Below are 11,955 nucleotides of genomic sequence, written 5' to 3'. Positions count from 1 at the left end.
CTCTAGCTGTCCTGGAACTCTGTAGAGCAGGCTGGGCTCGAACTCACAGAGACTCTCCTGTTTCTGCCTCCTGAGTGCTGGGATGAAAGGCATGTGCCACCACTGCCTGGCTTCTGTTAACCTTCTAATAACCTTTTATTCACTGGGCTTAAATCGTATATTTTTCTTTCTTTCCTACTTTGGGGGATTCAGTTTTCCTATTGAAGCTCAGGAGGTTAGTTAAGAGAAGAGTTAGTTAAGAGAAGGTATTCTTCAGTCAGAATTTAGAGGCCCTTCTTACCCATGGGCCTGACAGCCTTTAGGTAGGGCCACCAAGAGCAAGTGACAAGGGCACAGAGTAGCTGAGCATCTAATCCTAACGCTCAGCTGGGTGAAGTGACCACAGGACCCCAGGCTGCCTCCAGGTACTCAGCTCACATGGTACTCCACCAGGAAAGGGACCTTTGTCCTGCTATCCTGCTGTCTACTGCATCTGGAGCCTTCAGGGTCCAGGCCTGACTGAGTAGGAGGAGAGGAGAAACACCCTGGGGAGAGGCTAGGGTGTTCCTGCTGTTTACTTCCTACCTGATGTGACTTATCATCTGGGCAGCAGGGAGTGGCCTCACAGGAAAGAGAGTGTCATGTGGGACACTTATTAGAAGGAATAGAGTCTGGGCTAAGAATAGAAGTTTTCTATATTTCCATATGCTGGCCTTGCTGTGGACAAGGCATTGAACCATCTCTTCTTTTTTCGGCATCTCTAAAATGGTTCATGCATGTATTGCATAGAAGCCATAGCATTCTGACAGTCTGTTCATGAACACACTTTAAGAGAGAAAAAGTCACTCACGGCGGTTGGCTTAAGAATTTGAGAAACCCAATAGTGGAATGGGGTAGGCTGTTGGACATGGATGACACATGGATCCACTTAACAGGTATCACAGTATTTCCCCTTATTGAATAAGAGCCAGACTGGCGTTAAGTGGCTCTGCTTCACTCATTTCATGCAGTGGCCTAGCAAAGCTTGAAAAGAAGCTGTGTGTATGACGTCAGGGTGTGCTGGGAGCATGGATCATATTAAGCAATTCCAAACTCTAAATGGCCAGGGACCAGTGAGTCCACGTGAAAGATTGGGGTAGGGTTTATACAAGTGTGGACCATGAGGTTAGAGCAGCTGAGGTTTCAGAATCAAGGGTCAAGGAAGATGGCTGACTGCAGGGCTCCAGTGGGGCAAGCACAGGTGGTGTGGCCTTTCTGAGCTGGTGAATCACAGGAGTCTGACTAAGGTTGACAAAGCAGTGCTTAATCACTCGCCCCCTAGTAAGCTAAAATCAAGAAGGGTGGCATTTCTTCTTCCTCCTCTTCCTCCTCCTTTCCTTCTTCCTCCTCCTCTTCTTCTTCCTCCTCTTCTTCCTCCTCTTCCTCCTCTTCTTCTTCCACTATTGGCCCAAAGCCATGGAAAAGTAAATAGATTTTTTAAAAAACACACAACCCCCCCCCCAAATCCCATACTTGGTATACGGAGTTTTGTATCTTTGCTATATGCTTCATATTTTTATGTCATTGTCAATATTTAACTATCTTGGAAAGGTTTTATATTGAAATTGAAATATATTGACTGTATACCTACTCTGATATGTATATACACGGTGAACTGTTGCTACAGTGAGCTATTAGTGTGTCTGGTTTGTTGATTTCCTTTATTTACTTACTTATTGATGTGTGCGTATGGTTGGCCATGTGTGTGGAGGTCAAAGATAACTTGAAGTACTCAGTTCTCTTCTTCTACCATGTGAATCCTGGTGATAGAGCCCAGGTTGTCATGGCTTGCTGGCAAGAGCCTCTATCCACTGAGCCATCTTCCAGCCCAGTATGTCTATCCTTTCAGTTGCATTGTATCGTTATGTGTATTTGATGAGAACACTTTGACCTAATGTCTGCATATTTTGAACGGAAAACATTAACTGTAGTCCCAATGCTGTCCTTTGGATCTCTAAAACTCAGTTCTGTGAAACTGAAGCTTTACATCCTCTGATGAAAATCTCCCTGTCTCCTCCTATACCTCGCCCATGATGACCAACACTCCACACTCCATGTCCTTGGATTGAGAGTGCTGAGGTCAGTGAAGTGTTGGGTACATCAGCAGTTACAGAGACAATTAGAATTAGTCAGGGGGCTCTGACATCATGAGTGGACTGGCTCCTCAATGGATTCATAATTTCATGGCCTTTTTGGGAAAGCAGCAAAGGGTCAGAGGTAGAGGTAGTTGGAGAGAGCGGGTCATTCTTGTGAGTATTGGATCCCTCGGAGCCATCATGTGGGTTCTGAGAACTGAACCTGGGTCCTCTGCAAGAAAAGCAAGTGCTCTTAACCCTGAGCTGTCTCTCCAGCCTCTGGGGTTTGTTCGGTTAGTTTTTTTAAATTTATTTTTATGATTTTAAAGTATGTGGTGTAGGGGTGGCATGTACACACGAGCCTGCAGAGACCAGTATCATTGGATCCCCCTGGAGCTGGAGTTATAGGAAGTTGTGGACCATCTGACATGGATGCCGGGAACCAAATGTATGCCCTCTCAAGAGCAATGTGTGCTCTTAACCACTGAGCGGCTCTCCAGCTCTGCCTCTGGGTTGCTTAATGATAGCGTCTCCTCCTCCCCCTCCTCTACTTTCGCTTCCTCCTCTACTTCCTCCTCTGCTTCTTCTTGCACTTCCTCCTCTTCCACTTCTTTCTCCTCCTCCTTCTCCTTCTCCTTCTTTTTACTAGGCAAATAATTTTATTAACTCTTTTCCAAACTTTATTCCCAGGCTTCTTCAGCTTAATTTGCCCCACAGAATAAACACAAATTTTATACAGAAAAATTGAAAAGAGTGGACGTGTCCAGGGGCTTGGGCTTAGACTATTAGAGATCTAGATTTTATCAGATCTATAAGAGAATTTTAAAAGTGGTCATGATTTAAAATAGCAGCTCCTAAAGCTTTTGAAAGTGAATCCAGAAGTTGCCTCAGTTCAGTTTGTCTCGTTCTTGGAAGTCTCATCAAAATTCTCCACAAGCTCTGGAACTACTACAGCTACTGCTTCTCCTCCTCCTCCACCCTCATCCTCTCCAGTAGCAAATGGTGCTTTTCCATCAGCAGATTGTTTGGGCAGCTTCAGTCAGTCAAACTGCACCAAGCTGGTTTAGGGCGATGGGAAGCTTTTCTGTCAGCTGCTCTGTCTCAGAGGAGCCTGTAATGGTGAAGGCTGAACTTCAGGGTTGTTAAAATGAACCACTGGTCCTTGGTTTGTAAACATGTTCCCCTCCTCAATATCAGAGATGTGTTCACACCTAACTTCTTTAAAAAAGAACTGCAGGTTTTTATCGCCTGCTGCGGCTGCTCTGTGGCCTATCTTCTTTCTGTGGGTGGTGCCTTTCCTACCAACACACACTTGTGCCTGCAGTTTGGTGAGTTTTTCCTGGTTCATGATTGTTTATTTTATATTGTTGAAGTGGAATCCATGGTGGGGGGACTGGGGTTCACACTCGGGGTCTCCAGCAGACCCTCTGAGATAAGGCACACACTGGGAAACACAAGATGGCAGCATGTCTTTCATATCCTGTGTCCTTGTTCTGAGGACTGGTACAGAAATGAGAAGCAAAGGAATAATAATTTCTTTATACACAGTTTGCTTTAATAGCCATCAGAAAGACTGCTTAGCATCTTCCCACCCACCAGTCTGCACATCATGTTGGCCTTCAACACATAGCCATAGCAATATATATAAATCTATATTGTACATTTATACACACACCCACATCCTATGAGCACTGTGGAGACAGAGTCTTCAGTACATATCAGGCCTGGCCCATGCCATTAAAAGAGGCACTAGTGTGCTGTACGCTAGACATACAGTAGGCATGATGTAGCCACCAGTCCCCAGTTCCCCTGAGGGAAGTTAGGATTACAGGGGACAACAGAGTTAAGGAAGTCGGTTCAACTTGAGATTTTGTAAGAAACAGAAGGTGCTAGGCTAAGCGCAGGACACCTAAAAGTTACCACGTTCACTGTGTAGACTCAGAGACCTCTGGTGTGCTGGTAGAGACCAACAGACTAGTGGGCTTGGCCCATAGGGCTGGCCTAGCTCAAGAATGGGCCTGTGAGGGGAGCTTGGTGAGCCCCAACAATGTCCGGCAGGGCACTGCCACTCATTGGTGTGTGCTTTTACAACTGTCTGAGGAGCATTGGTGTTGGGACCACACATCCTGTTTGTAGGCGGTGAGGTCCTGGTTCCCCTGAGTTGGCTATCTTGAGGACAGATGCTGAGGTGGGCACCATGCCGCTGAGGCTGTCTAGAAGCAGTGCCAGGGGCCTTCTACACAGTCTACATGAGTTTTGCTCAGTGCTGGGCCCGGTGGGCCTTGGCTAACTGTATTCATGCTTGCCAGGATGCCACTTTCTTTCCTGCCTGTCCCATGTGGACCTCCAGCAGGGGAGGGGTGGGACCAGGCATTCCTCAGCAGACAGGCAGCTGCACAAGAGGTGGGCAGGCCCACCCTTCCTGTTCCTTTAAGGACCTCTGGCTCTGCCTCTTGCGTGGCTCCTGGAAGGCAAGGGTCACAAGGCTGGAGTGCACATCAGAGCCCTGAAGGATTTCATCTGCAGACAAGAAGAAAACCAACCTAGTCAGCATGAGTGTTCAGGCTTCGCTGGGGACTGGAGTGAGAGGCAAATGTGGCTGGAAGCCAGGAGCCTGGTTAGGAGGGCAAGCACAGCGGGTGGTGGTGGGGGGAGTCCTGGCCTAGAGAAGCTCTTGAAGCCCAGATTAGAGGGAAGCTTTTCACACTCCTGGACTCTTGCTGCTTATACCTCTGTACACTGAGTGGCCAGACCCCGCCCAGCTCCCTTCAGGAGACAGTTCATGTTCCAAATCAAGTCGTCCGAAGCAAATAAGCAAACAGAAACCAAGAGGGTCTTTTATATCTCCCAAGAAAGAAGTGCTGAGCAAGATAGGAGCCCATGCAGGAGAGACATTCAGCAGGACGTCCTCCTGGTAAAGTGTACGTCCCAGTTATCTGAGATAGGGTGGAGCCAGCAGGGCCTCTGGAGGTGAGCTGAGCTGAGTTCTACCCTTACAGACTTGGGACAGAAGAATCACAGAGAGGAAGGGGCCAGCCAAAGCCACACAGGCAGTTAGCAACAGGCCTAGTGCTGAAAGCCTTCCCAGGGGCCTAAGGAAACAGAGAGGAAAGCTTCCATGGGCTGGGCCAGCGTTGCAGAAGATGCTGGTTACCTTTGCTGGGACAGGAATATGGCTGCACAGAGGCATTCTCGTAAGTGCTGTGCTACAGAGGCTCGGGAAAGAAAGGAGTCGTCAGAGAAGGAAGGGAAATGAGACCAAGACAAAAGGGCGCTACATCACAGCCCAGCCCCCTTTCCCCGTGGGCCTTAGCACTTGGCAGATGCCATTAGGAAGTGTCTGAGCAGATGCTCAGTTGTTCTGGCAGAGGCAGGTCTACCCTTAGAGAATAGCTTCTGATCCTTAAGCCACATCATCTGCACTGAGTCTTCTCCCACAGTGCTTCCTGCGGGAAGAGGCTACATTTGTGATACTCTTACAGAACTCCTGCCAGGGATAGGCCGTCTTTCCCCTTAAAAGGCAGTGTTTATTCTCAGGTTTTCTTTTATATCAAAGAGACGAGATAACGATCGATCGTTTGGGATCTTTACAGACAAGGATGCTTCCCACCTCACAGTGCAGTGGGGGTGATTTGTAAGGCTCTACTCTGCTTTCTTTTCCATAGAACCCCTGAGGAAATGTGAGTGCACAGTGGGTCTCACAGGCAGACTCCAAATGTCTCTGCCCTCATGAGGCAGCTGCATTCCATCTCTTGGCCTACCCATCCCACATAAAGGACAGAAAACTAGAGAGAAAAGGAGAGAGGACAAAAGATGAGGGCAAGCAGAGAGGTCAGGGGAGGGAGGCAGGGCTTGCTGAGGGACCACACTCTACACTGGACAAGAAACCCCTTAGAATGTCAGCTAGCCAGGGGCCCACAGACAGGATGAGAGTGGTGGGCAGAGGGCAGGCTCTGTGGCTCGGAGCTACAGTGTTGTCCTTACCTCTAAATTACTCCGTGCTTTCTTCAAGACATCATGGGTCTTGGTCACTGGAAACATAAAACAATCCCACAGACATGAAAATTACCAGATGAGTCTGGCTTGCTTGGCGCATGGAGCACTTTCTCTGCTACTGGGTGTGGCCTGTTGCTAACCATGCCCCCTCCACCCCCACCCTTACTTCTCAGTCCCTCCTCTCTCAATAGTCCCGAGTCCCTCTGGTCACAGTTCATCTGCTACAAGACTGGGTGTCAGGAAGAGCCCTCCCTTAGTGTCCTCCGGGGACACCTACGATGGCTCACGATGAACTGCTCCATGCTTTTCTTCCTCTGGTTGGCCCTCTTCAGGCGCGCAGCAGTGCTCTGAAGGAGCTGCTCCTGCTGGGATACTTGAGTTCGCAGGTCCAGGAGTTCTTTCTCCATCAGTTGTCCCTGAGGAGGAGGGACAGACTCAGACAACATTCACCAGGCTGAACACACCCTGGGCTTGGCAACCTTTTGTCTTCTCAACCTTTTGTATTGAATTCCTGTCATTAAAACTCCCCTAATGCCAGCTGGAGACAGCTGGGAACCAGGCCACCAGACAGAAATGGGGAGGGAAACTGAACCCTGCTGTGGAGAGCCTTGCTCTAGGCCAACACCAAATCCCAACTGTAAGCCAGAGCTCTGTTCAGTCCCATAGAATGTCCTCAATTCCTCATCATGAGAGTGACACTCAGGAATATTATATCTGAAGAGATGGGACTGGGCAGAGGACAGTGGGATAATCTGCAAATATCTGCCACCATGGAGATATGAAAGCACCTCAAATTAGCACAGTTGAGTCCATAAAGACATCAGTAACAGTTATCTGCAGCTGGAGTCTAGGGGAGATCCTCAAATACCTCTGTCCAACAGTCTGCTGGCCACAGCCCACCTAAGAGACAAGCAGACCCCAGGAAGTGGCAGGCTTTCCCAGGCCTGACCCAGAGACATAAACTGTAAAAACTGTTGAGATTCCAGAGCATGGCTAAAAGAGGCCATTTGCTTACGGTGGCGTTCTATGGCCTTTTGATCAGGTGCACCTCAGGGATGAAGAGTGCCAAATGGTTAACAGGTCTCTTGACCAGCTCAGCCAAACCAGGATACAAGACCTGGAAATGTCTGCGTGTCCAGGCTGACTGTGTCTACTTCCCATACTCTTTCCTTCTCTCTGATGTCTCATCAAGACTTGGATGGTGGGAAATGAATGTGTTCGAGCTGCAGTGACCGAGCCATGATGGCTCTGAGGCTCCAGGATGCTCCATGAAGATCCTGCCCATCCCACATTGCCCATTGCCATATAATCCCAGACCATCAGGAAATCCAAAGGAATCAGGAGCAGGGCAGGGCCATACTAGCATGGAAAAGTAGGTTTTAACCAGCCGAACACAAGGCCTCTTACCCCTTTGCCTACCAGTAGAGGACCATGCGAGTTTGGCAAGGCTGCTTTCCAGAACATGGTGAGGAGGGATGCTGACTCTTCCAGGGTGTGGCTCAGAGCCCTGGAGCTGCTCTGGAGCTCATAGACACTTGTGTTACCTGGTACCTGGGGAAAGAAGACAGGTAGTCGTGAATATCAGTGGAACTGAGGCATCTTCTTGCTCCAAGCATGGGGCTCAAGTTTCCTGTGTCACCAAACACAGGAGACAGGCCTGCTGGAAACCCTGGATTTCCCTTACAGTTCTGGGAGAGCTGGTCCCTTTACCTGAAACTCTTCCCCCAGGATACCCTACAAGCTTTCAAAACTCATCCCTGTGTTGCATCCTCTAAGAAACTGTACCTTCCTTGTCTGTGAGGCAACCACAGAGGACAGACTGCTTCTCCTACTGTGTCTACGGTACTTTACTGTACATATCAACAAGGAACTCTATCTTGCTCTTTAGTACTGGATCCTTGTAGACAAGGCTATCCTACACAAGCACCCATGAGTGTCCAGCTTCTCAAACAGCATCGTCATTGGTGCCTCTCAACTGCTAAGCACTCTGTAGAGCTTTGATGGCTGTCTCCCCTCCTCTGCTCAGTCTGGACGGGGAGACCTGGGTTATCAGGTTGGCTCCCTTACATATATGCAAGTTCATATGGATGCCTGTCCACCTGAGTGACTTTAATCTGTCTAGTTGTGGCTTTATCCCAGCATTCCTATTATAAAGCACAGGGTTTTCAGGAATTCTCGTCAAAATATCGAGTCAGCCTGTTCTGTAGCAGAGGGAAAATGGGAGACAGAGAAGGGCCTGGATGGAATAAACATAAGCCACTTCCTCCACTGCTGGAAGACAGAAAACACAGAAGTAAGGACTTTGCAAAGAAGGTGCAGGCAGAGTACAGGACTAACTAAGAGGTTCAGGGGTAATTACCTCTGTGCTCTGAGCTTCTCGTCCAGAGATGCTGCACGCTGGCCTCATGAGAGACAGTATCTTTTGGACCAGAAGCTTGCCTTCCCCAATCTGCTGTTGTAGAGCATCGTAGTCATCAACATGGCCGATGACATATCTGCCATGTTTGTTGGCAAATGGGCCATCAGTAGCATCATCTGCCAGCTTGGGAGGGTTCTTCATCACTGCAGGTTCATCTGAACCTAGCTCTGACAAAGAAGCAAAAGTAGGATCCATTGTTACACATAAGAATGACCTCAGTTCGAACTCCAAAGGGATAATGAAAGAGGCAAGAAGCAAGGCATCCTTCAAAACTACAGGGTGGCAGAGTCCACAGAACATTCAGTGTTCTGTATAATCATTCTTATGTCACTTTGATAGACACATCTTTACTGGGTTGTGGTAGTGCCATCAGATAGAATTTAGAGTTACCTGGGAGGCATGGCCTCTGGGCATGCCTGTGGTGGATCATTTTAATGACATTAACTTATGTGAGAAGTCACATTAGGACCATTCCCTAGACAGGCTATCCTGAGCCAGATAGAGTGGGGAAGGGGCTCTGAGCACTAGTATACATGTGTTCCTGGCTCTCTGATTCTGGTGTCAGATGCTATGCGATCAGCTCCCTTAAGTCCCTGAGACACCCTTGCTCTGGTGGCATGTAATAACCTGCAGCGGCGAGCCAGAAGCACACCTTTCTCACCTGCTTTGCTTTCTCAGGAAACTTTGTCATAGCAAAAAGAAAAGATATTGTGATATCTTTCAACAGGTGAAATATTAAGGGTGAATACTATTAACGAGGAGGTTTCTGGGTAAAGATGACAAATACAGGAGCCCTACTCAAGGGCAGGGCAATGAGAGAACAACCAAGGCAGAGGCCTGTGCATAGCACGAGACTGAGAAAGCTCTCTAGACACAGGTATGGCAGGTCCAGGGAGCCAACCAAAGGTTATTTGCATCAATAATTTCCCATCACCACCTGAGTCCTTTCATTGCTGTATTTACCATCTGTCCTGATGATGATGGCAGGGTCTGAGCTGGGAACGGAGCAAGAAGAGCTGGGGAGGACCATGGCTGGAGAATTCAAGCCAACATCCCGGACCGGAGGGGAAGCAGCTGGACCTAGAGAAGGAAACAGCTACCATGTCAGGTCTGCCAAAATGCTGCACACTGAGCCACACAGCATATGCCTAGCCCAAGATCAACCACAGGGAAGCAGCACTCACAGGCCACAGCACAGGGAGCCGGCAGAGCACCTAGTGTGTGCTCTTCTATTGAAGTGAATGTTTCACGAGAACGTCATTTCCAGTTGAAAAAAAAATGGTAGGAATTTTGTAAGTCTGACTTGGGATATAATTTTTGCATGTAGGGTCTAGTACCATTATGACTTGAAGTGAAATACAAATATGCCTGTGTACATAATATAGATGTTAACCTGTTGACAGAGGGCAGGGAGAAAGGCTCAGTAGGAGAATACTTGACATGGAACTGATAAAACAATTAGCTTATTTACTGAAGAATGATGGGTTCACAAAGGGTGTCTGGTTGTCACCCTGGATGTTAGTAACTACAGCAAGGCTCAGACATCTGGTCCTGGTCCTGATCCCTGGACCCAGAAACTCTTGCTTGCCTACCAAATGTCTTGGGATTCAATTTTCTCATAAATATTTCAATGAAATTCAATCCTGAGAAATATTTCAACGAAATTGCCTATCTGAGGAAACTAGTAAATTTTAAAGCACTACATAAATATGAGGATTCAATCATTATTGTTTCAAGCCCTTGACAATTTTTTTATTCAATGCTACAGATAACTATAATATATATGTATGTATTTGTATATATATATATATATATATATATATATATATATATATATATATATGTTATATATTATACATAATAAGCCCCATTTTTCAAGTGGCGAAAACTAAGAGTTAAACACTTGACCGTTTAAATACTTTGCCCAAAGTAGACAAAGTAAGCTTCAGATGTAATTACCTCTGTTCCCTGAGCTTCAAGTCCAGGGATGCTGCATGCTGGCTTATAAGAGGCAAACTCAGAATCCGGAGACAGGCCTGATCCTAACTCCCAGGCTGTCACTCGAGAGACCACAGAGCATCCCCAGATTCTGCCTGATCCTCATGGATCGGTTCAGGAAGACTGTCCCCTGTCCCACAGACATCCCAGAGCAGAGAGCTCTGGCTTTCCTCTTCTTCCCTACCTTGGAAGAGTGGCTGTGGGTCTGTGGGCTCCACCTTGGCTGAGAAGCTCTGGCCAACAGGGGAGAGGCTGATGCTGGCTGGGCCAGCCCCACGATCCATCTGCTGTTCCAGCTGCAGCCGCAGACGGTTGTTCACTTGAATGCTCTGCTCCAGCTGCCCTCTCAGAGCTCGAATCTCTGCCACCAGGCAGCTTAACTCACCCGGGACTTGATGACAGGAATCTAGGCTGAAAGCTGAAAGAAGAAGGGAGGGAACCTAGTGGAACCGACCATGCATATCCACGTAAGAGTCAAATATCTCTCTCTGACATTCCTTTCTGGCAAGGGTCCCACTGGAGTCTCAGAAGCTTGGCCACATGTCTGTGAGACACAACTCTTCTCATTCAGCCCGGGAGCACAACAAGGTGGCATATAACTAGCCTGGGACTTCTCTGAGGGCCAGATTAGTCATGCATGCCCATGGGGGCTTAGACTGGCAGATGAGAATAAGCCTACTGTGTTGTCCCCCTGTTAAACTTTGTCCTCAGGCTAGAAAGCAGGTCAGCACTGAACTAAAAAGGAGTGAAGGTTGAAGGAGGAGATTTGATGGATTCCACATGTAGAGAGGATAAAGTGAACACATGGGCCTTCCGGGAACAGAACACGGGAAGTCACTCAGATCTTAGACCTGGGCTCAAAGGTCCTACGTGAAGTTTCAACTTCTCGTCTCCTCATGCATTTGACACAGAAGAGTGAAAAGAGCTAATCAGCAAGTTTAGAATTCAACACTTCTTACCTGAAACCTGAGAGCCACTTATATTTTCAAGGGCAGAACTAGTGTTGGGTTTTACCAAGACCGTATCTACACCTTCTACTACCTGCACTGTGCATCTCGCCCACAGCCCTCAGTCCAGCACATACTTACTTCTGTCATAGGCTATGTGAGCAGTCTAAGTAGACAGAGACTGGCTATCTGCCTATCACTTCAAGTATGCTTTGTCATCAGATCAATACACGGAGAAGCCTGCAGTTTAGCTACCTTGCTAGATTTTGGAATTCAAAAGAGTTATGGGACATTAATGGTAATTGGTTTGCAATGGACTCAAGAAGGCCCATACACTAACAGAACACATCATGAAAGGGGTACACATGCCGTGTGTGTGTGTGTGTGTGTGTGTGTGTGTGGTGTGTGTCGTGGTGTAGAGGAGGGGTGGACAGGATGAAGCAGCTTCAGAGATGAAGGTTCTAGTGTAGTTTCTCTTCCTCTAGTTAACTTTTGATTGTTT

The 11,955-nt window shown here is 47.7% G+C and overlaps 1 protein-coding gene across 13 annotated transcripts in view; it reads right to left on the bottom strand.

The window, feature by feature from the left end:
- Positions 1–3,626: 3,626 nt before the first annotated feature.
- Positions 3,627–11,955, bottom strand: part of LOC114637052 (myomegalin) — a 166,011-nt gene continuing 157,682 nt past the window's right edge. For 11 of the 13 annotated variants that reach the window (XM_028785188.1, XM_028785189.1, XM_028785193.1 and 8 more), the window contains 7 exons: positions 10,691–10,924; positions 9,472–9,588; positions 8,449–8,675; positions 7,497–7,640; positions 6,367–6,505; positions 6,078–6,124; positions 3,627–4,613 (listed from right to left, as the gene is read on the bottom strand). In XM_028785188.1, coding sequence (XP_028641021.1) covers positions 4,572–4,613; positions 6,078–6,124; positions 6,367–6,505; positions 7,497–7,640; positions 8,449–8,675; positions 9,472–9,588; positions 10,691–10,924 — 950 coding nt within the window. In that variant the 3' untranslated portion in view covers positions 3,627–4,571. Of the gene's footprint in view, positions 4,614–5,247; positions 5,309–6,077; positions 6,125–6,366; positions 6,506–7,496; positions 7,641–8,448; positions 8,676–9,471; positions 9,589–10,690; positions 10,925–11,955 lie in introns of those variants that run through there. The other 2 variants (XM_028785192.1, XM_028785182.1) reach the window with 2 other exon arrangements.

Source organism: Grammomys surdaster, unplaced genomic scaffold, assembly GCF_004785775.1.
Source record: "Grammomys surdaster isolate TR1022 unplaced genomic scaffold, NIH_TR_1.0 125156, whole genome shotgun sequence".
NCBI lineage: Eukaryota > Metazoa > Chordata > Mammalia > Rodentia > Muridae > Grammomys > Grammomys surdaster.
Note: the sequence above shows the minus strand (reverse complement) of the source record. Positions and strands in the feature narration are given on the sequence as shown.